The sequence below is a fragment of the Lynx canadensis genome, chromosome C1, assembly GCF_007474595.2.
Source record: "Lynx canadensis isolate LIC74 chromosome C1, mLynCan4.pri.v2, whole genome shotgun sequence".
Lineage (NCBI taxonomy): Eukaryota > Metazoa > Chordata > Mammalia > Carnivora > Felidae > Lynx > Lynx canadensis.
Window position 1 is genome coordinate 85,857,975 of NC_044310.1, and position 25,662 is coordinate 85,883,636.

The following is a 25,662-nucleotide window of genomic DNA, read 5'->3' on the forward strand; positions in this document are numbered from 1 at the left end:
AAGAACAGTTTGGGATCAGGAAATATACCCTAGAAGGGGTGACACTTGAGATTTTAGAGAAGGAATAGAAGCCAGACTACAAGGCAGTTTAGGGACATTCTAGGCAGAAGTGACAGCATGAGTAAACATGAAAAGAAGAAACAGCTAAAAGTAAAGTGCAAGTATGTTTGGTTTGAGGGCTTAAAATGTGAAGCAAGGATTGATAGGATGTGAAGCTAGGCAGGGCAGATCCAAAAATATACCATGTTGAAGAGCTTACATTTAATTCCCTAGGCAGTGGGGAGCTTTTAAGGGATTTTTTTTTTTAATGGGGAAGGGATAATAGGGTCAGATACTGATTTTAGATAGATTAGTCTAATAGTTTTAAAAAGAATGGTTATATTAGTTATCTAAGAATGCATAACAAATAAAAAAAACCTAGTAGCTAAAATAATGGGCATTATCTTATAGTTTGGGTTCAGGAACCTGGTCATAGTCAGTGAGGATCCTTGGCTCAGAGTCACTCACAAGATGGCAGTCAAGGTGTCAGCCAGGGCTACAGTCATTCTAAGGTTCATTTGGGGGAGAATCCACTTCTAAGCTCACTGAAGTGGTTGTTGAAAGTACTGAGTTTCTTTTGGACTATTGGACTGAGGGTCTCAGTTCCTCCAAGGAGGCATCCCTCAGTTGCTTGTCACTTGGGCTTTTCCTTAGAACAGGTCACAACATGACAGCTGTGAGCAAAGTGAGAGCGTAAGAGAGCAGGGTGAACAAGATGGAAGCCAGAGTCTTTTAACCTGATTTTAGAAGTGCCATGTCCCACTTTTGCTGTGCTGTATTCAAGTCACTAGGTCCAGCCCACACTCAAGAGTAGGGGATTGCACAAGAACATGAAAAGTAGGGAGGCATGGGCCATTGGGATCCATCTTTGAAGCTGCTTATCACAATGGACTTGAAGTAAGACTAGAGGCAAAAATGGCCCGCTAGGAGGCTATTATAATAATCCAAGTGAAGATGTAGAGATTATTGTAGACAAGTGTAGTAGAATGACAAGGATGGAGGCAAGAGAGATTTAGGATGTTAAATCTTGAGAACTTAGTGATTTAGAGCATGGGGGTTTAAAGGGAGAAGAAGGAATTAAAGGTGGCATCTAATTATTCGTACTTAGCTCTTAATCTGACTAAAGAATATTTTCACTTGAATGTGACTTAACCTCCTGTCTACACTGAATTTTCATCTTCATACTGCCATTCCCTCCATGCTTTTTGTCTTTTGGACTTGTCCTTGGTGTCACTTCACTGTTTCTTCACTACATCCAGTTAGACACCAGTTATTTCTCTCCATATCTGTTTAATTTTCCTAGTTATCTCTGTTCCTATCTTACTTTCATTATCCAAGTACTTATCACTGTGCATTTAACTTGTGGGAACAGTCTCATAACTGCTTCCTTCTGCCCATTTCCTATCTTTAATCTAGATTCTAAAACATCTAATATTTGCTTATCTATCATTGATTTAACCAACAAGTATTTATTGTGGGCTGACTTTGGAACCAGCACTTTACTAGGCCTCCTTGGGAATTGTGAGGAAGACAAGCATCCTCTCTGTTCTCATTGTCTTTGTTCTTTGAATGTCTCCTCTTCCTTTCCACCTGTCAGAAACATCACTAATTTTGGGGGGTGCCTGGCTGGCTCAGTCAGAGGAGTACATGACTCTTGATTTTGGAGTTGTGAATTCAAGCACCACATCAGATGTAGAGATTACTTAAATAAAAACAAAACTTAAAAAAAAAAAGAAATATCACTAATATTTAAGGTACATTTCAACTTCTGCCTATCTTGAAATATATGTTTCTTTTGTCTCTGTCTCCTACAGCTGTAACTAGAAGGGATTTTACTTTGGAAATTTTGAGATTGTCCACATTTAAAAGAGAGCACTGGCTTAAGTTATTAGTGCAGTGAAGCTTTTTCTGACCTCCTCTCAGTCTGCTTCAAGCAGTAGAGCTGTGCCTGGCCACCCTGACCCACTGGAATCATGTGGAGAGCTTTTTAAAAACATATGCCGTGGAATACCTGGGTGGCTCAGTTGGTTGAGTGTCCACCTCTTGGTATCGACTCAGCTCATGATCTCACAGTTTGTGAGTTTGAGCTCCGTATCGAGCTCTGCACTGACAGCATGGAGCCTACTTGGGATTCTCCTCTCTCCTCTCTCTGCCCCTCCCCTCTTTGTGCTGTCTCTCTCTCTCTCCCCCCCTCAAGATAAATAAATAAAAACTTTTAAAAATAGTAAGCAAATGAGAACAGATGCCTTGACTTCCCTTCAAAGATTCTGATTTAATCTGTCAGAAATGAAAACAAATAAGACTCTAAGGTGAATTTGATGTCTAGATAGTTAAGAGAACTACTGCAGTAGAGTCACCCTCATCATTGTACTGTTAGTTGTTTTGTGGACATTTAACCATCCAAAGAGCTTAAAGTAGTGATTTCCAAATACTGGTGGAGGACTGGCTGCAGCAATACACACAGACATTCAGACCCTGTCACTAAAGGTGCTGATGCACTAGATCTGTGGTTATATCGAGGCTTCTCTACTTTTTATTTTATTTTATTTAAATTTTTTAAATCTATATTTATTATTATTATTTTTTTTTTTTTTTTTTGAGAAAGAGACATTGTGTGAGCAAGGGAGGAACAGAGAGGGAGACATGGGATCTGAAGCAGGCTCCAGGCTCCGAGCTGTCACACAGAGCCCAACGCAGGGCTCGAACTCACGAACTGTGAGATCATGACCTGAGCCAGAGTCAGACGCTTAACTGAGCCACCCAGGCACCCCTCCCTTCTATTTTTTAAATAATGAAAGATATATAGCTGGTAACGAAAGATATATAATTGATATGTAATTGGGCTGTAAAAATATTGGATGAACGGACTAATATACCATATTAATTTTTTTGTATTTTTCCTTACAATACTATTCAGATACATACATGTAATATTTGATAAACAATAAGGACGAGTTGGCCATTGTATATTTTATAGATTACATTGGAAGATTCTGGTCAATTGAAATAATGCTTTAAATAGCAGTTGAATGACTCCTATGTTTAGATTTTTGATGCTTCAATACTATTCAGTAGTATAGTTCAGTGTTTTGTATGTTAGTGCATTTTATCTAGCTCTTTTATTTTTAATAATAACTTACCGATCACAGGACAAATTTAGAACAATGACTAGATTCTTTCTTCTTCATATTATTCTGATAAATCTTACTATGTTCTAGTATAGGGAGGTATATTATTACTTTCTTGCAGAATGGGATTGTCAGAATGGATTTAATAAATGTTTTCTTCCTTTTCTTTAGCGTTATTCCTCTTTTAAGAGAATCTGTTGGCATATTAATGCAGAGAACCCCTCCAGTGTTGGAAAATACTCTGCCTCAGTGCTATCAGAGGGTAAGTTTCAGAGCTTCCAGGCCATTAAATTTTATGTTGTTTCCAAGCTGTTAGGGTTTTTAACTTTTACAAATATGGGTAGCATATGTATATAATTTAGTATTTCTTCAAGATTGAATGCTGACCATGAATGCTATTTACACAAACCAGAATAAAATCATTGGAAAATACTGAACTTTACTAAGGAAAATGTGGTAGAACTTGTCCCTGTTTAGAATTTGAGCAGTTCTTTTAAAATATAGGTATGAATAGCAGATGATATAAGCATTTATTCAACCTGTATCTTTCGAGCTCCTACTTTGTGCCGGGTATTCTAATAAGGTACTAAGGATATAAGAGTAAGCAAGACAGACAGTGTCTCTGTTCTCGAAGAGTGTACGGTCTAGTGGGGAAAAACAGGCACTAAATACCTTGAGACGTAAGAAAATATCCATGACGTTACTATAATAGAAATAAAACAAAGTGATGTGGTAGACATGGATGGTTACCTTAGATTCACTAAGGAAATTATATTCAAGGAAATCGAAACCTTGATGACATGAAGGAGCCAGCCTTATGAAAATCGTGGAGGAGAGGGTTTCAGGCAAAGGAACAGTTTATGCTTAGCGCAGAAGTTCTGTGGCTGGAACTAATTTTGAGTTGTGAGGAACAGAAGAAAAGGCTACTGTGGCTGGAGTGTAATCAACAAAGGCATGAGTGGCTGGAAAGGCTGCAGAGAACGGTAGGGGCCAGATCATACAGAGATTTTGGTCTTACCAAGAAGTTTAGATTTAATTTTAATCCAGTGGGAAGCATTAGAAAATTTTTAGGCAGGTACAGTGTCCTAAAACTTATGTTTTTAAAAGATTATTCTGCTTGCTACTGGAGAACAAATTCTAGAGAGAACGAAAGAAAGAAAGCCAGTGATGAGGCTGTTGTTATCTATGTGGGGAGAAATAGTGGCTAGGACTAAAGAGGTAGCAGTGAAGATGGAGGTAAGGACATATTTGGGATATATTTTCGGAGATGGATTATATATTAGTGGAGAGGAGAAAAAGTATTGCCTCTCAGCTAGGTAGATGCTGATACCATTTGTTAAGATTAAGGTTGTATTGATGTAGGTTTGAGGATGGAAAATCCCCGAAATCAAGAGTTCTATTCTGCATATGTTAGAATTGAAACACCTACTATTGGTATAGGGGAAATATAAATGCAGTGGTTGGATATGCAGATCTGGTGTTCAGGGACAGATTAGGTAGGACTAGAAAGAGTTTTGAGACATCAATATATGAATATTTAAAATATTAGGATTATATGAGATTACCTTGGGAGAATTAAGCTCTCTTCTTTTTACCCTTACTCTCACCTCCAGATTTACAGCACAGGCGGTAGAAAGCCAGGAAAAGGAGTGGTTAGTAAGGGAAATGGAAAACCAGAAGAGTGTAGTCTCTCAGAACTGAAGAAGGAAGCAGTAATCAACTGCCCTGAATCTTTCTGAGGGGCAAGCAGGATAGGAACAGAGAAGTTACCATTGACTGGCATCATGAACATCGCTAATGACCTTGATAAGACCAGTTTCAGAGGAGTTTGGGGAGGAGAGCATGATTTGAGTAGATTAAGGAGAAAATGAATTGGGGAAATTAGGGATAGTAGCTAAGACTATTTAAGAAGTGTTGCTATAAAACCCAATGTTTGTAGCAGCACTATCAACAATAGCCAAAGTATGGAAAGAGCCCAAATGTCCATCGATGGATGAATGGATAAAGAAGAGGTGGTGTATATATATACAATGGAGTATTACTCAGCAATCAAAAAGAATGAAATCTTGCCATTTACAGCTGCATGGATGGAACTGGAGGGTATTATGCTAAGTGAAATTAGAGAAAGACAAAAATCATATGACTTCACTCATATGAGGACTTTAAGAGACAAAACAGATGAACATAAGGGAAGGGAAACAAAAATAATATAAAAACAGAGAGGGGGACAAAACAGAAGAGACTCATAAATATGGAGAACAAACTGAGGGTTACTGGAGGGGGTGTGGGAGGGGGGATGGGCTAAATGGGTAAGGGGCACTAGGGAATCTACTCCTGAAATCATTGTTGCACTATATGCTAACTAACTTGGATGTAAATTAAAAAAATAAACTAAATAAAAATTTAAAAAGAATAATAAAAAAAATTAAAAAAGTAAAAAAAAAAAAGTGCTGCTGTTAAAAGGAGCAAAGAAATGAGGTGACAGCCTGGTATGGATGTAGTATCAGGCAGTATCAGTTTTTAAAATAAGATATTTTAGAACAGTGCTGTCCCATAGAACTTTCCCCAGTAATGGAAATATTGTATAATCTGCACCATCCAGTACAGAGATCAGAAACAGCATGTGGCTATTGAGCACTTGAAGTATGGCTAGCACAACTGACTTTGTTAATGTATTTTAATTCTCATGTAGCTAAACAGGCATATGTGTGTAGTTATTTCTGTATTACACAGCGTAGTTCAGGAGCATGTTTGTTATTGATAGGAATGGGCCATCCTAGAGGAAGAAATCGATGGTATGGTAGTAAAGATGATTATTGAAAGAATGAAGTTCTTAAGAAGAAAAAGGATAGAACTGAAAGCCCTATGGGAGAATTCAGTGTAGAAGGAAGCCAGGGGTACTGTATCCCTGGAGGGGGGGGTGCAGAAAGTGCTGACATAGGGTTCAGTCAGTTAAGCATTGACTTTGGCTCAGGTCATGATCTCATGGTTCCTGGGTTCAAGCCCCGTGTCGGGCTCTGCCCTGGCAGTGTGGGGCCTGCTTGGGATTCTCTCTCTCTGCCCCTCCCCTGCTCATATGTTGTCTTTCTCTTTCTCAAAATAAATAAATAAACTTAAAAAAAAAATGTGCTGACATAGATGAGGGTCAACTGGTGGATTTGGTGGTATAGGATAAGGGATTTTCTATGTACTTTTATTTTCTTTATGATTTATAAGGCAGTGTAATCAAACAAAAAAGCTTAGAAAGCCAGAGGAAAAAAGAAGAAGGTGTAAAAGGGGGTTTTTTTTGAAGGAGGGAAAGTGAAGTGTTGCCCATTTTGACATTTGTGGTTATGATTGTAAGGTAGGATAGTCATCATAATTATGGAAGAGAAGGGAGCAATTTATTGAATGTTTAATATAAAGCTGGTTCCTGTACTAAGTATTTTACATATATTGTTTCTGGTCTTCACCATATTTATACAGGGTAAGTTTTATCGTCCTTTGCATAGGTAAAATTGAGGCTCAGAGAATTTAACTCATCCAAGGTCACAAATGCTAGTGGCTGAACCAGCATTCTACTCCTTATCCATCTGACTCCAAAGCTCATGCCCTTTCTGTTCTACCACACCATCAGAGTAGGAAAAGCAACACAGATTTTCATCTGTAACTACAGTTTCCCCGTATTTTTTAATGTGAGGAGAGTTAAAGTCAGTTTGTCTAGGAATCATTCCTTAGTCTTACTACAAGAGTACTTGCTTTCTTAGAGGTAGAAGAAATCTGTTCAGTTGGTTATTTCACTCACAGTATATCCCCTGAGGATGCCATTTAGAAAAAATGTAGGGTGATAATCAGGTTCTAGCCACTACATCATCAGAGTCCTGAAAGAGGAAGAAAAAGTCCACCTTGACCTCTTTTCCCAGTAAAAGCAGTTTTTAAAAAGGGCATGGTGGGTAGTGTCTCATATTTCCTACCAACTGTCTTGGAGTTTATAGAAAATAATGCCTACGTTCATCAAATTCTGATAAAAATGAATGTTTTTGATAGATCTAAGTTCCACTTTTTCTTAATTAACATCCCAAATGGATTACTTAAAAATCAGAGAATCTCAGAATTGAAAAGGATCTTGTCTTTTTGCTAATAGGCATTCTAACAGGTGTAAGGTGGTAATTCATTGTGGTTTTGATTTGCATTTCCCTAGTGATTAATGAGTTGAACTCCTTTTTACCTATCTGTTGGTCATCTGTATGTCTTCTCTGGAAAAATGTCTATTCTAATCCTCTGTCCATTTTTTTTTTAACATTTATTTATTTTTGAGGGAGAGACAGAGCGTGAGTGGGGAAGGGGCAGAGAGAGAGGGAGACACAGAATCCGAAGCAGGCTTCAGGCTCTGAGCTGTCAGCACAGAGTCCAACATGGGGCTTGAACTCACGAACTGCAAGATCATGACCAGAGCCAAAGCCGGATGCTTAACTGATTGAGCCACTCAGGCACCCCTGTCCATTTTTTAATCAGAGAGTTTGGTTTTTTGCTATTGAGTTGTATGAGTTATTTTTGTATTTTGTGTATTAACCCCTACATATTCAATTTTTAATGGTCCTTTCCCACATTTACTTTTTTCTCATATTACAGCATTTTCTGTATTTCCAAAAACGTATCCATTTTGTTTAGGTTTTCAAAATCATGTTTTTATTTTGTGTGTGTTTATGTATATATAATACACACACATAGACACACACACAATTTACTGAGCAACTTACTTGGGGCAGGAATTGTTTTTAGGTGCTAAGGATACAAAACATAAAAAAACAAAAATACATCCCTGCTCTTATTGAGCTTAAGTTCTGCTGGAGAGACAGGCAATAAAAATTATAAATAATATAAAGGAGTAATGCAATATGTGACAATATGCTCTAAAAAGGAAAAAAAAAAAAAAGGAAAAAAAAAAGCAGAGAAACATGAAAGTGAAAACATTATTTTAGATAAAGTAACAGAAGACCCAGAGCACAGAGTTACAGTAACTTACTGAGATGACATTTGCCTAAAAACCCACACATAGTCGAGCGAGTAGAAATCAGGAAGGGAGGTACACTGCAGGCAGAGGGAACAGCAAATACCCGGAGGCGGGAGTGTGCCAGACTTTTCAGCCAGTGGTGAGGACGCTGGTTTAGCTGGGGAAGAAGGAGCAAGGCCAGCGCAATAGGAGGTGAGGTGGTCAGGTAAAGGGGGGGCCATGTGACACGGGTCCGTGGAAGTCATCGTGAAAACATTGGTTTTTGTTCAGTGTAAGATGGGAAGTCCTTGGAGGATTTTGAACAGGCAAGTGGCAGCATCTGACCCAAACTAACAGGATCGCACTCGGGCTACTGTGATGAGAATAGATGGAAGAGGTGCAAGAATAGAAATAGAGCAGTTATTAAAATATTTTATTATTATTATAATTATACTGGAGATAATAATACTTGATATATACTGGAGATATATAATTGAGATATACTTGAGATATAATCCAGACTTGAGATAATGCTGTCTTCAGCTAGGCTGATAGCAGTGGAGATGGTGAGAAGTGTTTGGATTCAACTTTTAAATCTGTTGTGTGTAGTTGGTTTCCCTTTTCATTCTTTTTTTTTTTAAACCTCCATCAGAAGTTGTCTTCCCAATGGTTGTCAGCTTAAGGACAACCTTAAGGAGCCATTGGAAAAACTTAGCGACTTCTCTCTCTTTTTTGTTATCACATGATTCAGAGAAGGGTTTGTGTTGGCATTTAGCTCCTTGGGGGCTTGGGGATGCAAAGGTCTTGTAGTTTCTGGCACAGTGAAGAACTGTCCTGTCCAAAATATGCCCCCTTTAAGAAATACTGACTTCTCTACTTCACTAATCTTTCAAAGAGCTACTTTTTTGATACTGTGAATTCTAACAGTTTCTAAATCTCTGGTTCATTAATTTCTGTCCTTTATTTCCTTCCTTCCAATTTCGTGGAGTTCACTTTGTTGTTCTAGTTTCTTAGCTCATTTGTGTTCTCTAATCAATGTATTTGAAAATGTAAATTTCCATCTAGGTGCTCTGTTAACTATACCCTACATATTTTGATAGGGCTTCATTCATATTTCCCAAACACCTGCCACAGCACATAATGAGTACCCAATAGGTATTTGCTAGTTAATTCAAATATCTCCAGCCCCTTTTTACATTATTTTTAATGTTTATTTATTATTGAGAGAGACAGAGACAGAGTGTGAGCAGGGAAGGGATAGAGACAGAGGGAGACACAGAATCCAAAGCAGGCTCCGGGCTCTGAGCTGTCAACACAGAGCCCGACGTGGGGTTTGAACCCACAAACTGTGAAATCATGACCTGAGCCAAAGTCGGACCTTTAACAACTGAGCCACCCAAGCACCCCTCTCCAACCCCGTTTTTGAACCAGAGAATAGAATCCATGTTTACTGAAATGCCACGTAATAATATGATAATATTATGGTTAATAATTTAAGTAAGAGTTTCCTGAACTGTTGCATATAATAATAATAAAATAACATACATAATAAAATAAGGGGGCCCTTGTGCTTGATTACGATGCTAATATCTGTCCTTTATATTTCAGGTGCAGCAGTTACAAGGAGTTTACAGTTTACAAGAACAGCACTTCTGGACCTTATGTTCTGATGTTTACGTTGGGACCTTGAAATTAGTAGTAGCACCTGATGCTGATGCCAGGTGGATTTTAAGCCAAACACATAACATTTTTACTCAGGTATGACTTCTTTTATTAACTTCTTAAGGATCTTTGAATTTATCTACTAGCTTAAAAAATATTTACTATTTAACAGAGTAAATACTTATATCTATCCTATCCTATGAGGAAAGTATAAAGGTACTTTTTTCACTCATACTGTCAAATTTGGGATTCTAATTTTAGTTAATACTCTTAAGGAAGATATTCCTATTTACTCATTATTGCACTAATTTGAATTCTTTTAAGAAAAAGTAGATCCTCCTTTATTGTATACTCCTTACAAGGCATATTAAATGCTTTTTAAAGCCAGGAACTAAAATAGCATTTGGAATAAGAATAATGCCTTGTCAGTGGCTTTAGCTAAAAGTAGACTGTGTTAGCAGTTTTGTATGATAGCAAAGCCATAGTTCTGTGTTGATGTAAAAGCTTAATATGCTGTTGTGTTTGGGTTCATAAATTAGTCAATGCATGCCTGCAACCAAATTATTTCATTACATTAATGCTTAAGCCATCGTGGGTTGACATAGTCATGTGACCAATAACCATTGGAGGAGTGATTACTGTGTTCTTCTCTTATCTATTGGGAGAATAAGAACATCTAAGGAGAGAGTGAGAAAATAGAAATTCTTCTCTCATTCCAGTTTGCTGGAAACGTTTGGCAAAATAATCTAGATGTTGACACTGCTGCCAAAATTATCTAGCACATAGATCTAGTGAGGAACTGTTTCCATGCCTTGAAACTGTGTGCTTTAAAACTGGCACATGCCTCCTGGTGTGAAGCAGTGAGAAGCATATAACACCACCTGTGTGGTATTCTTGCCAGAGATGGTTAACGTGAATCTAATCACTAGCAAACAATCAGACAATCCCAGCTTGTAGAAACTTCTACAAGACTGTTAGCCTGCATTGTTACCAACTGTCAGTGTCAAGAAAGGGGGAAAATAACCACTAGGGGATTATGCTAGATTAGAGACTTCACAATTAAATGCAATGCATAATCCTTGGTTGAATCTTGGATTGGAAATAAAAAAACAGGCACAGAGGAAATTATTGGGTGATTGGGAAATTCGAATATGGACTGCATAATAGTTCATAATAATTGTGTAGGTGTTAGATTTCTTGGGTGTGATAATGATATTGTGGTTATCAAAGAAAGTTCCCATTCTGAGCAGATACATGCTGAAGGATTTAGCGGCAAAGGATCAGGATGTCTGATTTTCAAATGGTTCAGCAAAAGTGAAAAGATTCCTTTTAGAGAAATAAAGGAAATGTGGCAGAATGTAGGCGATGGGTAGATAGGTATTTATCATAATATTCTTTTGATCTCAAAGTTTTTCAAAATAAAAAAGTTAAAAAATAAAAACTTTAGAGACTCCTCATTGCCACCAGGATAAAACCCAAACTTTAGCACAGCCCAATTCAGTTTTCAAGCTCCTGTTCTTCATTCCCATGTACTTCATATCCCTCTAGACTATTTACTTTCCTGTGTGGGACAAATTGTACTCTAATCTAAAGGTCCATTTCAATTGTTACTTTCCCTCTGAAGCCTAAAAACCCCTCCAAGCAGCATTACTTTATCCTGTGATAATACATATTTATCTGCAGGTTCCTTCCAGACATCATGATTTTGCATTCCCAATACTTAGAAAAATGTACATGTATAATAAATTTGTTGAATAAACAAATTCTTAAAATTGTATTTGAACAAAACTGTCTTTACATATGCTAAGTATGGAAAAAGTATGGTTGGGTTCTCATTGGTCTTTTTAACCACAACACAAAAATACGGTCATGATATATACAGACACACACACACACACACACACACACACACACACACAGAAAGGGAAAGAGGGAGAGAAAAAGGAAGAAAGGGAGAGAAACATCATTATCTTCAGACATGGACAAGAGAACATAATATGCAGTTTAGTTAAGTTCAGGACCTTAGTACAAATTAAATGACATCTCAAAAAAAATAGGAAAAGAAATGAAATGATTTCTCTTCTCTAATAATGAGAAATGTATGTTAATGTTCCTTGGGGGATAAGTAATGAAATAATTTTATGTATAGGCAACAGCAAGACTTACTCTAGTATAAAACAGTCTGCTGGTACCACTTACTCTGGGATCTGAAGAACTACGTGTCTTTTCTTAACAGACACTATAATAAGTCTGTATGATTATGACTTTCATGTCATAATGAAGTGTGCAAGACCTTCACAGTATGTCTGAATCCTTCTCCCACCTCCTTCCTGTGTTAGAGGCCAAAGGAGAATGTGGCTAGCAATAACTTTGCTCTTCCCCCGTTATTTCTAGATCATCATTCTCTCCTTTACCTTTTTCTTCTGGTTCTACCATGTCCTTCCACCCCCATTGTATGAGCCCCTGTTGACCTGTAGGACACACTGTACTCTTCTGTGACTTGGGCGCTTAGTCACGGTTTTCCCTCTGCAAAGGAAATGCCACTTCTAGGTTTAGAAATGCATAAGCAGCTGTGTCTGTGCTTAGGAACTGCTGAAGTTGTAACTGAAGTAGGTGGAGGACGTTCTTCTGGTAACCCTGGAAATCTTGGCTTTTCAAATGGCTGAAGCTGAAAGTTTATTCAGCTGCTTCTTTGGTTTTGGAGACTGTATTTGGGTTTTGAAATTTTTAAGCTCTGAAAAATATTTTAAGCCTTTTCATCAGCCAGGGTCAAGTCACCCTGTTCCATGCTCAGCAGACACCAGGGATTTGCAGTGAAGATGGTTCAACACGTTTTTTCTAGAGGGGAGCGGGGGTCACCCTACTGATGTGTCATTCCATCCTTTAATTATTTTACAGTTGTTTGGTGATCATTGTTTTGGTTCTGACATAGCAGAAATTGAAGTTCCAAAAGACTGAGAAGGATCTTCTCAATAATAAGTTACACTTTTTGGTTTTATGACATTTTCAGGTGTCTTTCTTACAGCTGATCTTAAATCAGAATTTAAGTAATAGTTTTTGGTTAGTAAGTTGTTCTTGCTAAACTGTATATGAAGTAACCTTAAACTGAAAGGACCAACATCAGTCTGCGAATTATAATTTTCCATTCTGGTGATAAAACTGTAAGCTTCATGACTCTTTAGAACTGTATATTAGGCATGTTCTTTTTCTTCTCATTTTCCTTGGTTATCAATTAATCTTTAATGGCCAAAGGAGTTGGCTTGCTGTGCATGAAGAGAGAGTAAAACAAGTGAATTGGTGAACTTAGATTCCTTAGGGATTTTTAGTTAAGGGATAATACGATTTTTAAACTACAAGGTTTTCTGTTGGCATAAAAAAAGTTCTCTCTCCCATTCTCCCCTGCACTAACTTTTAAAAAATGAGTTATCATTTGGCAATTGAGGAGATAGAAAACTTATTTTTTATATTTGGTGTATGAACAGGAAGAGAAAGGATACTGGATTAAGACGGCAATTTAACATTTTATGTTTCTTTAAAACTTGCTGATATCATCTGTTAATTTTTTTAATATACTGTTTTGTTAGAAATAATGTTTGAAGAAAAAATCTCAAATATGCTTCAGTTTCATTGCCCTCTTCAGTTCCACAAAGCACTGAAGACAGTCAAGCTTAAGACGTGCTCTTTATTCAGTGATAGAACTTCTATCATGATTTCTTTCATCTTTTCTACTCTCCTGTGTCTGTTATGCATATTAAGTCCTGAACCCCCGCTTCCTGCTTCAGCTTTTTGTGCTGTATTCTCTAGCCTCAAAATAGAAGTTCATACTGATAATCCAGGAAGGAACCAGAAAGCCTCTTCACATGCGCAAATGGGAGTTACCCACGTTTCAGGAACCTCCCCATCCCTCCATGCTCCTGATCCCTCCCTGTCTGACCATAGACCTCTCCCAGCCTCATGTCTGCTGAAGGGTAAGGGTAGTGAGTGGGAGAAGCTACCTACCCCTTTCCTGTTTGTAGATGGTTTTAATCTTAATTTTTATGTATCAATTCTGCTTCCCAACTCTTCAACTTTTCCTTATCCAACTTTACATTTTTTTCATTGTATGTGCACCTTCTGAGGAGGTTGGAGTAAACAGCCGTAGGATGTGAGGCAGACAGGTCCCTAGGTTTATTGTTTTTAATTAATCCACAAGGTTTAAGCTTTCATTGGTTGGTTGATGGAGGGCAGAAAATAATAGCAGTAGCAAATCACCTTTACTGAGAGCCCACCAGTGCCAAGCATTTTGACAGGTGCTTAACATAATAATCTAGCCTTACAAAACAGGTTCTATTATTTGCAATTTTTAGAAGAAGGAACCCGGGCCCAAGTTATTGCTCATGACTTACAATTTCATCACATTCACCAGGGTGCCTGGCTGGCTCAGTTGGTTGGGCATCCGACTTTGGCTCAGGTCATGATCTCACGGTTCATGAGTTCAAGACCCGCATCAGGCTCTGTGCTGACAGCTTGGTGCCTGGAGCCTGTCTCGGATTCTGTGTCTCCCTCTCTCTGTGCCCCTCCTCCACTCACGCTCCGTCTCTCTCTTTCAAAAATGAATAAACGTTAAAAAAAATTAAAAAATAATTTTATCATATTCACTCGCTGTTTCACTAATTCTGAAATGCTTTAGTTTTATATGCAAGAGTAAGGCAGTTTTCAACACTTCAGTTTAAAAGGATAAAGTCAGGGGCTGCTGGGTGTCTCAGTCAGTTAGTTAAGTGTTCAACTTCGGCTCAGGTCATGATGTCATGGTCTGCCAGTTCAAGCCCAGCACTGGGCTCTGTGCTGACAACTCCAGAGCCTGCAACCTGTTTCAGATTCTGTGCCTCCTCTCTCTGCCCCTCCCCCACTTACACTGTCTCTTAAAAATGAATAAATGTTTAAAAATAAATAAATAAAAGGATAAAGTTAATATTATATATTCAAAAACTAAAAAGTAGAAAGCTTCTGTAGAATTTGGTAGAGAACACAAACCAGAATTTTCTGTAGCCATTTTCCTGTTTACTTTCCTAATTTTTTAAAAGTTTCTGAGTCATTTGTCTTTCCACAACAGTGAGTATTTATTGAGGATTTTCTAAGTCTATGGCACCAGGTTAACATTTATTTTCTTAGCAGTGCATGTGTGTTAAAAAATAAGTCTTAGTTTTAAAAGTGTTGACTGAATTCTGGTTTATATTACTCTCATGATATAAGATACAATGAGTATTATATAGTTTTCACTTTTTAAAGACAATCCCCTGCCAGGCTATGACTCCTGGTGCCATCCCAGTGGTAGAATGTTTTAATGTAACCAAGCCCTGTTTTGATCTGCTAGAGTATTTGTCCTCTCTTTATGGTGAGTAAACTGTATTGAAAACCTGGTTTGCATTCAGGGAGTACATGACTCAGTGTAGGATTCTTTGGCAATTCTGCCTCTCTACTTTGAAGGAAACAGAGAAAGGAACATGGGAAGCTGGAAGACTTGAGGCTGTCCCCCTCAGGACAGCTGGATGAAGCAAAATGACTGCTTCTGTTAGACCAAGCTTTTATGTAAAGCTGTAGCCTCTCAGGGGAAAGATATAAGCTTGAGTAATTAACTCATGATTATGCAAAGATCAATTTACCTAGCCTCTTTGTTTTTCCTCTTTTTTTATTGCCTTGGGCTAACCTCATTTCTTATTACCATTTTCACTGTAGTAGGGCTGGGAGTGAGGAAAGTGACAGGGCTAGTGACAGGAGCCCAACTTAGTTTGCCCATTTTACTTTCATTAAGAATTTTGTTAAAAGAGACAAGAAATTAAGCCAGTTATTTGGGCCGAAGTTGTTTTTTTAAGGTCAAACATACGGGAATTTTGCAGAAGAGTTCCTTCATTATTTCAGAGGCCATCTGGGTTGAGTAAATCAAACACACTTACTTAGAATGAATCATAATAATTTGTTTCCGTAGACTTTAATAGCACATGAAATCCTTTCTTATATGTTCACATATGTTCCTTCCAGTAGTGCCTGGTATGGAACAAGGCTTTATTAAACATTTGTCAAATACTGGATGAACATGTAACAGTTTTGTGAGATGAGTAGGCTTGGTATGTATCGACGCTTTTACAATGAGACAGTTGAGGTTTGTTCTAAATGTTAGCCCCAAATCCTTCTGTTTTCTGCCAGAAGCCTCTTTAAGGAGAGGCTGCTATTAAATGTATTTTCCGGAAATTTGAATAACAAATAACAATTTTGAATAACAGCTTTAACTTGACCGCAGCAAAGATTTATTTTATTATTATTTTTTAATGCAGCAAGAAAGCTGAAGGGTGTTCTGTGCTGGGAAGCTTCCAGGTCTCCCCAGTGTTTTATCCCATCAGAGTCGCTCCTGCTCCTGCTCCTCCCACACACCCATCAGTGCCGTGCAGAGCCCTCCGCCGTGAACGCTAGGAAATAAAGCCATGCTAGAAATTACCTCAAGATGGTAGTGTTAATAGATTTTTACCCCCCACTCTGGCTCTTTTCCTTTCCATTAATATTCTGATTTACCTTTCATTCTGTGGTACTGACAAGAAAATTCTTAAACTATTGTATGCTTTCATTTAAACAATTATTTTTATTCGAAAGAAGGAATTTAGTAGAATTTCTGTTCATCCAGTAAACATTTATTGATTACTTACTCTGTGCCAGGCATTACTTGAGGTATAGAGGTCAGCAGTGAAAAAAAAGACAAAATCCTTTTTTTTTTGGAGAGATCACATGATAATGGGTGAGCAACAGTAAACACAGCAGCATAGCAAATGCTAAATTTTATAATGTGTCAGGAGGTGGTAAGTGTTGTGGATAGGGGAATCAGGGTTAGGGAAGGGTAGGGAGCATACTTGTTGGATAAATGAACCGAATGCATTTTATATAGGGTAGGCCTCACTGGTGTCTGACCGGAGAGGGAGCATGTCACATGGTTATCTCAGGGAACGCTGTTAGTGGCAGAAGGGTCAAGTGAAGCTGGAACAAGGGGAGAGGAGTCAGAGAGGTAATTGGGACCAGGTCACGGGGGTTTGTAGGCCACTGTAAGGACCAAGGAAGATGAGCAGTTATAGGCTTTGAGTGCTGGAGTGATACCACTGCCACTGTTCTGCTGCACGTAGACCAAAGGAAGGCAAAGGCAGAGGCATGGGAACTAGATCGGAAGCCATTACCAAATCCAGGAAAGACATGAGAGTGCCTCACGCCAAAGTGGCAGCAATTGGAGGTGATGTGAAGTGGTCAGATTCTGGGACTGTGGTGTTTTGAAAGTGAGGCAAACAGTATTCCTAATGGGCTGAGTGTGAGAGAAAAGTCTTTCAGTTGTAACATTAAGGGTAGGATTGAACCGTAGAAGATGCAAGAGCACCAGGCTTTGAGGGGAGGCAATAGTGTTCAGTTTGGCTGTGTTGTAATACTTGTCAGACATCTAGCTGAAACTGACAAGTAGACGGTTGGTAGGTTCCAATGTGGAAATACAAATGTGGGAGGATGAGCATATACCTGGAACTGAAAGTCTGGACATTAGATGAGATCAGCTAGGGAACAGTGCAGAAAAAGAAGGAATCTGAGGACTGGGCCTTTGGGTAGTTAGTGCTTAGTACTCCAAGTTAGGAGAAAGAAGCACCAAAGGAGATTAAGGAAGACTGATAAATGAGGTAAAAAGTTACCAGTGAGTATTCTCTGGAAGCCAAGAGGGGAAAAGCGTTTTCGTTAGGAGAGGAGATCGCCTGTGTCCTTGCTGATAGACTAACTGCTAAGAGGACTGACAAGTGAGCACTGGTCTGAGCACCTTGGAGGCGACCCTGACCAACAGCTTTGCAAAGTGGTGGGTGGCAAAAGTTCAGCTGAAATGTGTTCAAGAGAAGAGAGAAAAGGAATTGTAGGCGGCAAATACACAAAAATTGGTAATGTAGGAGAGCTAGTGGCAATTTAGAGAACAGTCTTTGAATAGTGAGTTCATATCCAAAATGGAAGAGAGGAGTAGAATGTATTTAAATGACCAACAGATGGTCATACGTGTTTACTAATCATCCGTCACAGGGAGATGGGGCCTGGATCGATTTATGATTTTAGTAGCCAACTAAGCAAGCACTATGGTGTTCTCTGGCAGAGTAACAGTACACGGGTAACCTAATTGTTCCAAATTTCGCTGGGACATGGTTTATAATCAGTAGCATGGCTTTCTTCCCTAGAGGCAAATGAAGGATGTTTTTTGCAACTTGTCACTATGCTTATTTCTAAAGTAACATTGCTGGCCCTTTATGATGAAAAATAGAGAATTATTGTTCCAGAGGCAGAAGAGAAAAGTAATGCTTTCCTTTAAAAAAAAAAAAAAAAGGTTTTTTTTTTTTAAATTAATTTTCTGAAATGTGTAGTGTGTTATTGGTTTGATTTTCTAATTTTTTTTTTTTTTTTTTTTACTTTTCAGGCTGGAGTGAGACAGCTTTATGTACAGATTGACTTTGCGGCCATGTAATGAATGAAAAGAAATTGTCCTTTTTGGGGGACCCAATATTTCTGGTACTGTACAATCCAAAACACTGTACCTAGCTTTTTAAGACGGAAATCGTCACTACAAATCCCCAGCTCCAAGTACACCAGGTAGCGTCAGCCTTTTGTGCTCTGCCAGGACTTCACAGCTGAGGGATCAGAGTTAAGAGGGTCCCTCCTGGACTGTTGGTCTTGTCTTTTGTGCTCTTCCCTCCAAACCATTTTGATTTCTGAGGTTTCTAGTTTTGTTCCAGGATGTTAGTTTTTGTTTCCTTTCTTTTCTTTTTCCATTTCAAAAATGCCCTCACTCCCAGTTCTCCTCCTAGCCAGTAAGAATTCGGACTATGGGCCTCCAGGTATCTGAATGTCTTCGCTGAAGCTGATGGAAGCCACTGCTTCCTTTCCACAAAACTAGTGTTACTAAAAAAAAAAAAAAAAGAAAAGAAAAAAAAGAAATCATTTTATATGTAATGTCACGATTGTTGACGTTCTTCAGTATAATCATATGTTTGTAAAATTGTTTGTACCTTGCAAACTTATGAACCAAACCATATTGGGTTTTCAAAGTGCCTTTGTATCAGAAAGTGTATTTGCCAGCATAAAAATGTACCATCAAAGGTCATGCATATGTTTTTTAATGGGTAATTCTGTAATCTGTACAAGGTGGAAGACTCTTGTTAGTGATGTGTACAGATTGTCTTTTCGTCTTTCCAGCATAGGTTTAAATATATGAAAAGTTTCCTCTTACTGCTTTACCTCATCAAAAAACAGGTGTTATTTTGCTTTTTAAATCAAATTCAGTTATCACATTGCATTATTCCATGGACTGTATTTTCAAAACTTTGCAAAGCATTTGTTTTACAGACGGTTGTTTTGACTAATTTAAAACATCTGCTAAATCCCAAATTTCTCTAAAAGCTACTTGTCTGTGATAACCTTTGCTATGTCTCCTCGCTGTTGATGGATTTTCTTAATGAAAGGAAAGGCAATGTAGAGTGAAGGCAGAAATGGTTGTGACAATGTTATTGTGTTTTTTCATTCTTCAAATGCTAAGTCATACAATTTGTTTTCTTGTGCAAGCCTTGCACAAATACAGTTGCTTTCAGAAATCCTAAAAGCAACATTTTATTGAGTTTGAACTATTGAAGATACAGATCAGTTGTGATAAAACAGGTGTCTTAGAAGTAATAAATAAGTTGATTTCTGGGTTCTGGTGTATTTGAAAAATAAAATCGTGATTTGAGATGACAAGTGCTTGAACACTCAAAGATTCTCTGTGGTTTATGAAGAAATATTGATCTGGATAGACATTTACCCATTGTTCTTTGTTTTATCATAAGGTATCTTCCCTTTTAACTTTAAAAAACTGAATTCTTGGGGGAAAAAACCCTGCAGGATGGAAATACTTGTTTAGAATGTAAACCAGTAATAAGCACTTTTTCACTGATGGGGCAGAAATCGCTGTTATTTTGTCTAAGTTATAAAGTATCTTTCTCCCTATTTCTGATCTACAGTTTATGAACTATAGTAGGAAAACTGGACTACTTTATGCTTTTCTAAACTGCTGCAGATTGCTATGAGTTGTTGACAGTCTCCGTTTTGCAGATTAAGCAGTATTTTCAAAGCATTTCTACTTACTGCCAGGCAGTTCTGAAGCTAAGAATTCCTGCAACAGAATATGTTTGACGAAAACAACTGTTGAGATGTTTAAGGAGGGAAAGTATAAAAGGAAATGTCCTGATAAAGTACTGCTTTTTCATTATAAGTCTAAGTAGTCATTTGGAAGTTTTCATCCACTACCAAGCCTGATAGAAGCCTGGGGTGTTCTGTGGGTTTTGGCATATTGTGGAAAATGTGAGTCTAGATGAAGGCAGGAATTTTGGTTGTGTGCCTTTAAAAACTAATATTATATGTAATTGTACTGATTGTTCACATGTGGAGATAATATTTGCACTGGCCTGTAAAACTGACCAGTGCATTTGCAGATGCAGTTCTGCCTTTCACCAAGCCCTCCACTCCAAGTGAAGTTTTGCATCATTTTAACTATATTCTCAATACACAAGTGCATGCGTATGTATTTTCTTTGATAAGGCATTGAGCATACACATTATTAGACTGATGTGGAACTCTAATTTTGCACCTGTTACAAGAGGTTGCCAGCTTGTATGATTTAGCAGGTTGGCATTTACATTTATGCTTTAATTAAATGTCCTTAAACCTGTGTGTGCAGTAAGGACAAATTAGTGTGAAAAACAAATTTGTTCTCACAAATACTGTTATAACAAATACTCTGTCTCATCTGTGTTTTTGGCACAGGTGTACTGCTAAAATAGATAATTCCACTCAGAAACGTTACCTGATTGTTGTTAAAGATTTGAGATGTCTTTATTATTGAGCTAAGTAATTCTTGGGGCTCAAGGAAGGGGGATGAATCTCTGAGTAGAACTTTGCCAATTTTTTAAAAACCAAAATATTCTCTGGAGAACAAATTTGTTTTGCTCTGGGGCAGTTTACTTAGCAAGGTAAACTTCCCCAAACTGAAATTACCTATATTAGTTTTGCGTTTTGAAATCTAGATTATATTACTCAAAGGGCTTACTGTGTGTGTTTTATTTTGCTGACTCCCTGTGCACTTTTGTGAGGGGCAGTGTGTAATCTGTAGCTCCGTATTCTTCTCATTGTCGCCAAGCTGTCTTGTGCAGAGGCATAAAGAAGTAGTAGGTAGTGGCACTGGGATTTACCTTGTATCTAGATGCTTCGGCATTCTTCAAAGCCTACATGTATACGCCAGGAACCAAAATACTGTGACTTGTGCACCTTTGTAAAGTAGCCCAGTCAGTGACTCCAAATGTAGTTGATGAGAGTTCTATGATGTTTTTACCTACTATGGGATAATCAATTTTGTATAGATTATTAACATTGTGGCATGCTCCTACAATGCTGGGATTTAAGAACAAAAAGATTTCATTGTGTAACAGAATTTTACATCTAAGGGACTGTCCTTAAAAGCAGTCTCATTCTACCTCTCATTTTAGAGATGAGAAAATTGAAGCCCAGAAATGCTGTCATTTACTCAAGGTCACAGAGAGAATTAGTGGCAAAGCCAAGACTAGAACCCAGGTCTTCTGACTCCAAGTCAAGTTCTTTCTACTCTGTTGTGCTGCCTCTCCAGTGTAATATTTGCCTTTCTGTAAATGTGATGAAAAATCATTTGTAAATAAAGGGAAGCTGACCTCCATTTTTGGTACATTAAGGCACTTTATAAATGGAGTTTTATTGTCTTGTTTTTCATAAGTAATTATGAGATTTAGAATATTATTTCCATACTTTCATTATGAGGTTTAGAATATTCTTTGTGGAAAATATAATTTTTGTACTCTCTTTTACTTTTTTACTCTTATGAAACCAGTTCCTGATTTTTAAAATACAATGACATCTGTGCTTTTGGATACTTTTAACTTGTGAGTGAAATTTTCTGTTAATTGCTCGAGGCTAAACCCAGTTTAAGGATTGCTTAGTTTCTTTATTTTGTTTATATTCTCTGAGCTGGTACTTTTCAGAAACTAGGCTAATTCTCACGGGTTATATATACCATTTCAGTTTTGACACTTGGTAGTTTTATTACTTAGGGAGCTTTTGAGTTTTTAATATTTGTTCTCAGAGCCACACAAAATTGAGCATTAAATGAAATACAGAACCAAACAAGTTTTTTAAATCAATAGGGTGAATTTTTGAAGTCTTACCTGAACCCCAAATATTCAATTGCTTACTTTCAACATAAAAGCATTACCTTGATAAAGTTAAACTTTTTTCTTTCTGTTACCATCTTCAAAACAAATTATTTTACAGTTCACAAGAAGGTTGGCAAAAATAAATAAATGTTATTCTTTGAAGCTCACCAAAAGTTTTATTAATGGAAAAGATGGTTTCAAGACATGATCCACCAGAAGCCTTAGTCATCTAGATCTCTACCATAGAATCTAGACCCACAAATACAATGAAAAATTACGTATCAAAAAAAAAACATTTGCAGAGAAGTATAGTTAAAAGCTAAATAGATGGGAGTCTTTTTGATGAGACCATCTTTTGGTTTATGTTTAACCATTTCCTAACTACAGATTAAAACAGAAAGATTGGGGGTCAACGTATATTAGTATTTCTGTGTCAGGTTCTTTGTGTGGTCTTTTCCAGGTTATCATATTTGGAATCCTCATATTTCAATAAAGAATTTTGCATGCTTTTATGATTGATAGAGCATTTTCAAATCCCACCCCAACCCCAGCTCTGGGGAAGGAATTCTTAACTGCATTTTATTTTACAGATGAGGAAGCTGTTTTGGGAGACTTTAAATGACTTGCCTGAGGGATAGCCAGTGGTAAGGTACTGACCTTTTTAAATCCAGTGTTTTTCTGATGACTGCTGTATGAAGTACTTCATTCTGCTGTGGTTTAAAGACCCAAGAAGTTGTAGCTGACTTAAACAGACTCTCCAGTAAAATCAGTGAGCAATTACCATGACAAAATAGATTATGGTGCAATAGTTCCATATACATTGCTTAAATTCATTCCTTCATTCAGTGCTCTCATGCGTATTTCCTACCTTTGCCACTGAATTTAAACTGTGCAGCCACCTCGCACCACCTCCTTGCCCTGCAGGGCCCTTTACTAAAAAGAATAATCAGAATCAGTATTTCAAAATCTTTAGGAAAAAAAAAAAGTTTTACTAATGCTCAGATTAAGCTGCTTAAAAAAGGGAGGGATTCAGAAGAGAGCCTATGTATGAGTAAGGAGAACCTGAACTCACCCTGGCTAAGAGAGAGGTTAACTTAATTGATGAGGGAATTCTCTTCCAAGAAGTACAAATAATTTGTGCTGCTGGAGAGGGACCTGAGGATTTGATTTACAACATTACATTGTACAGACACCTTTTCAAGGAAGAACTCTTTCTTAATTAGTAGCAATCTATGCTTAATAATAATACTGAACTTTGAACTCTTCCTGAGGCTTTGAAAATTTAGTATTTGCAATTCTGGTAATATTGGCAAGTTTGTAAAAAAAAAAAAAAAAAAAAAAAAACAACAACAACAAAAAAAGTGTCTCTTCATCCATCCCATTATCCCCAAACTTAGCACGAGCTTATATGCTCAGTAAATGTTTGGTTAACTAGTGAGTAACTCTTGTAGATGGTAGTGGATACAAAAGTAAGTATGGGCTGTGGACAGAGAGAACCAGTAATTTATTATTACAGAAGACACCTCAACTTTTCTTTGGCATTTTTGCACAAGTAAGTGACTTTGTATTCACTTTGGCCATTTTTTTTCAAGGAACCCTGTGAGCTGCTTCTCAATTTTAATCCAGGAACAGTAGACCAAGTATAGAGATGTTATCCATGTTGTTGGATAGGAATTTGGCAGAACTGGGACCGTGGAAGCTGGGTCACTTGAATTTTTACATTATGTATTGCCAAATGAGAAACCACATTGCCTCCTTGGTTTCTATGGAAAATTGCCATATTCCTATTACTTTAAGGATCTGTGTATAACATACTTTGTTTCATTTATCCCCATATGTAGGACTATCCAAAACTCTTAGTGGTATATCCTAAAGGTGCTTCCAAAAAAACAAACACTACGTGTATTAAGTGATTTAAATATTTCTTAGCTTTTTTTCCTTTTTTCCCCTTTCCCCTCTAAATCTTAAATTTTAGTAGAGCTTCTCTATATTTCTTATTTTTCATCTCTTTTAATTAATTGCTGCTGCCACGGTAAAATTTCCCCTTTTTACTAAGTGAAAAGAAAGCTTTATTTTTAATTTTAGTATTTGAATTTTGTTTATGTACCACGTATCATGCATTAGTTAGCCTCAATGAAGATTTGGTTTTGAACTAGAAGTATCCTGTCAAGAATTTGCTAAGTAATCCCATTGCTTCCTCTGATAGCAAAATTTCAGAGATATTTCTTCCCAACTGATACTTTGCCCCGACATTGGTGAGTTTGATCAGTAAACAGAATGGATCTTTTTATATCAGAAATACTGTGAATTAAAAATTGCCAAATCCCTTCTCAGTATATTCTAAATACCCCTACAACATTTTACCTCCCTGTCTTTTCCTGCCAAGTTTGAATTTGGGTTTGATTCCTATGGTGAAGATTATGGCATCAAAACATTTCTAAACAAATGTTTGAGGACAAGGCTAGATTGCAATGTCAAATTTCAGACTGTTGTACTTTGGTTTGAATATGCTAAAGTGAACAATTATGATTTGCCTAAGTGTAATACAATAAATCCATCCTGTATATTTCACTTTTTTCTACTTGAAGACATTCATGTATATATTTTAACTTCAGATGTATTTAAAAAGAATAAACAATTGTAACAAAATTCTTCCAATAAAATTTGTTTCAAAACCTTCACCTGAATTGTGTCTATTAGTTTGACAAATTGAAAGGAACACTGTGAACTAAACAAGTATTGGAATCAATTCTAGAAGTCTTAAAGAATGGTGTTCAAGACCAAAAAACAAGAAAACTCACCAGAGAGAGGAGATGCTTGGAGATTGGTAAGGTCTTAACATGTGAAGGTCCTCATTGTGGCTCTGATTATTTTACCTGATGAACACCATCTCACAGTATTTGTTTCCAGATATTAGGATTAACCCTGAATTGTTCTTTCACCTCATTCCCTGTGTAGGATATCAGCTTACAAGAAATAAACACCAAAACCAGACATGAGCCTCTGTTATCTTTCCAAATTTTTTCCCTCTATTCAGAAGCAGTTAAAAAAAAAAAAATCACTTCTCCACAAAATCTAAGATCCCACTCATCCCACCTTCTCACACATAGTCTATTAAAGCAGCCTCTTTACTATTAATCTCTGTTCTGTAATAAGGGCTTTATCTTTAGTGTGTCTACTGTTGACACCTTTTCTGTGGTCTGCATGTGCTTCTAATGTGTCCTTTCTAACCATTTCCATAGCTCCTGCTGATACGGCTTTGCTCTTCTTTATATTTTAGAAGTTAATCAGAGGCCATCGTGGCTTAATTCTGGTTACATTCATACATCTCAAAATCAACAAAGAAAAAAAATGTATTTTTTTCCCACTCAAATCTCTTCTCAACTACCAGTTTCTGTCAGACTCCCTTACATAATGCTTGGAAATCAAAACACTGCTTTTGCCACCTCCATTTTTTAAATTCCCTATTGCAACATCCTTCCCTTCATTCCTTTGATATCTTTTAAATTCACCTTTTCCACTTCCACTGCCTTATTCCGGGATGTCCGTGATGAGTACATGCATGTGAGACTACCTAGCTTCCTGTCTTTTTCATGCCCAGCTTGAGCCACCTCCA

At 37.4% G+C, this 25,662-nt stretch overlaps 2 protein-coding genes across 6 annotated transcripts in view; one reads left to right on the top strand and one right to left on the bottom strand.

Annotated features, from left to right (window-relative positions):
* The window catches only part of SLC30A7 (solute carrier family 30 member 7), an 85,825-nt gene extending 62,296 nt beyond the window's left edge, over positions 1-23,529 (top strand). The window contains exons 9-11 of the mRNA XM_030328295.1: positions 3,339-3,429; positions 9,748-9,897; positions 18,254-23,529. Coding sequence (XP_030184155.1) covers positions 3,339-3,429; positions 9,748-9,897; positions 18,254-18,301 — 289 coding nt within the window. The 3' untranslated portion in view covers positions 18,302-23,529. The remainder of the gene's footprint in view (positions 1-3,338; positions 3,430-9,747; positions 9,898-18,253) is intronic.
* Positions 15,670-25,662, bottom strand: part of DPH5 (diphthamide biosynthesis 5) — a 55,461-nt gene continuing 45,468 nt past the window's right edge. Inside the window, exons 9-11 of one of the 5 annotated variants that reach the window (XR_003971381.2) lie at positions 24,848-25,012; positions 21,057-22,979; positions 15,670-16,244 (exon numbers count right to left, since the gene is read on the bottom strand). Coding sequence is in view for 3 of the 5 variants with exons in the window: in XM_032594345.1 (XP_032450236.1) it covers positions 18,638-18,735 (98 nt within the window). In the remaining 2 variants the exon portion in view is untranslated. Of the gene's footprint in view, positions 16,245-18,217; positions 18,736-19,074; positions 22,980-24,847; positions 25,013-25,662 lie in introns of those variants that run through there. The other 4 variants (XR_004343982.1, XM_030328305.1, XM_032594345.1 and 1 more) reach the window with 4 other exon arrangements.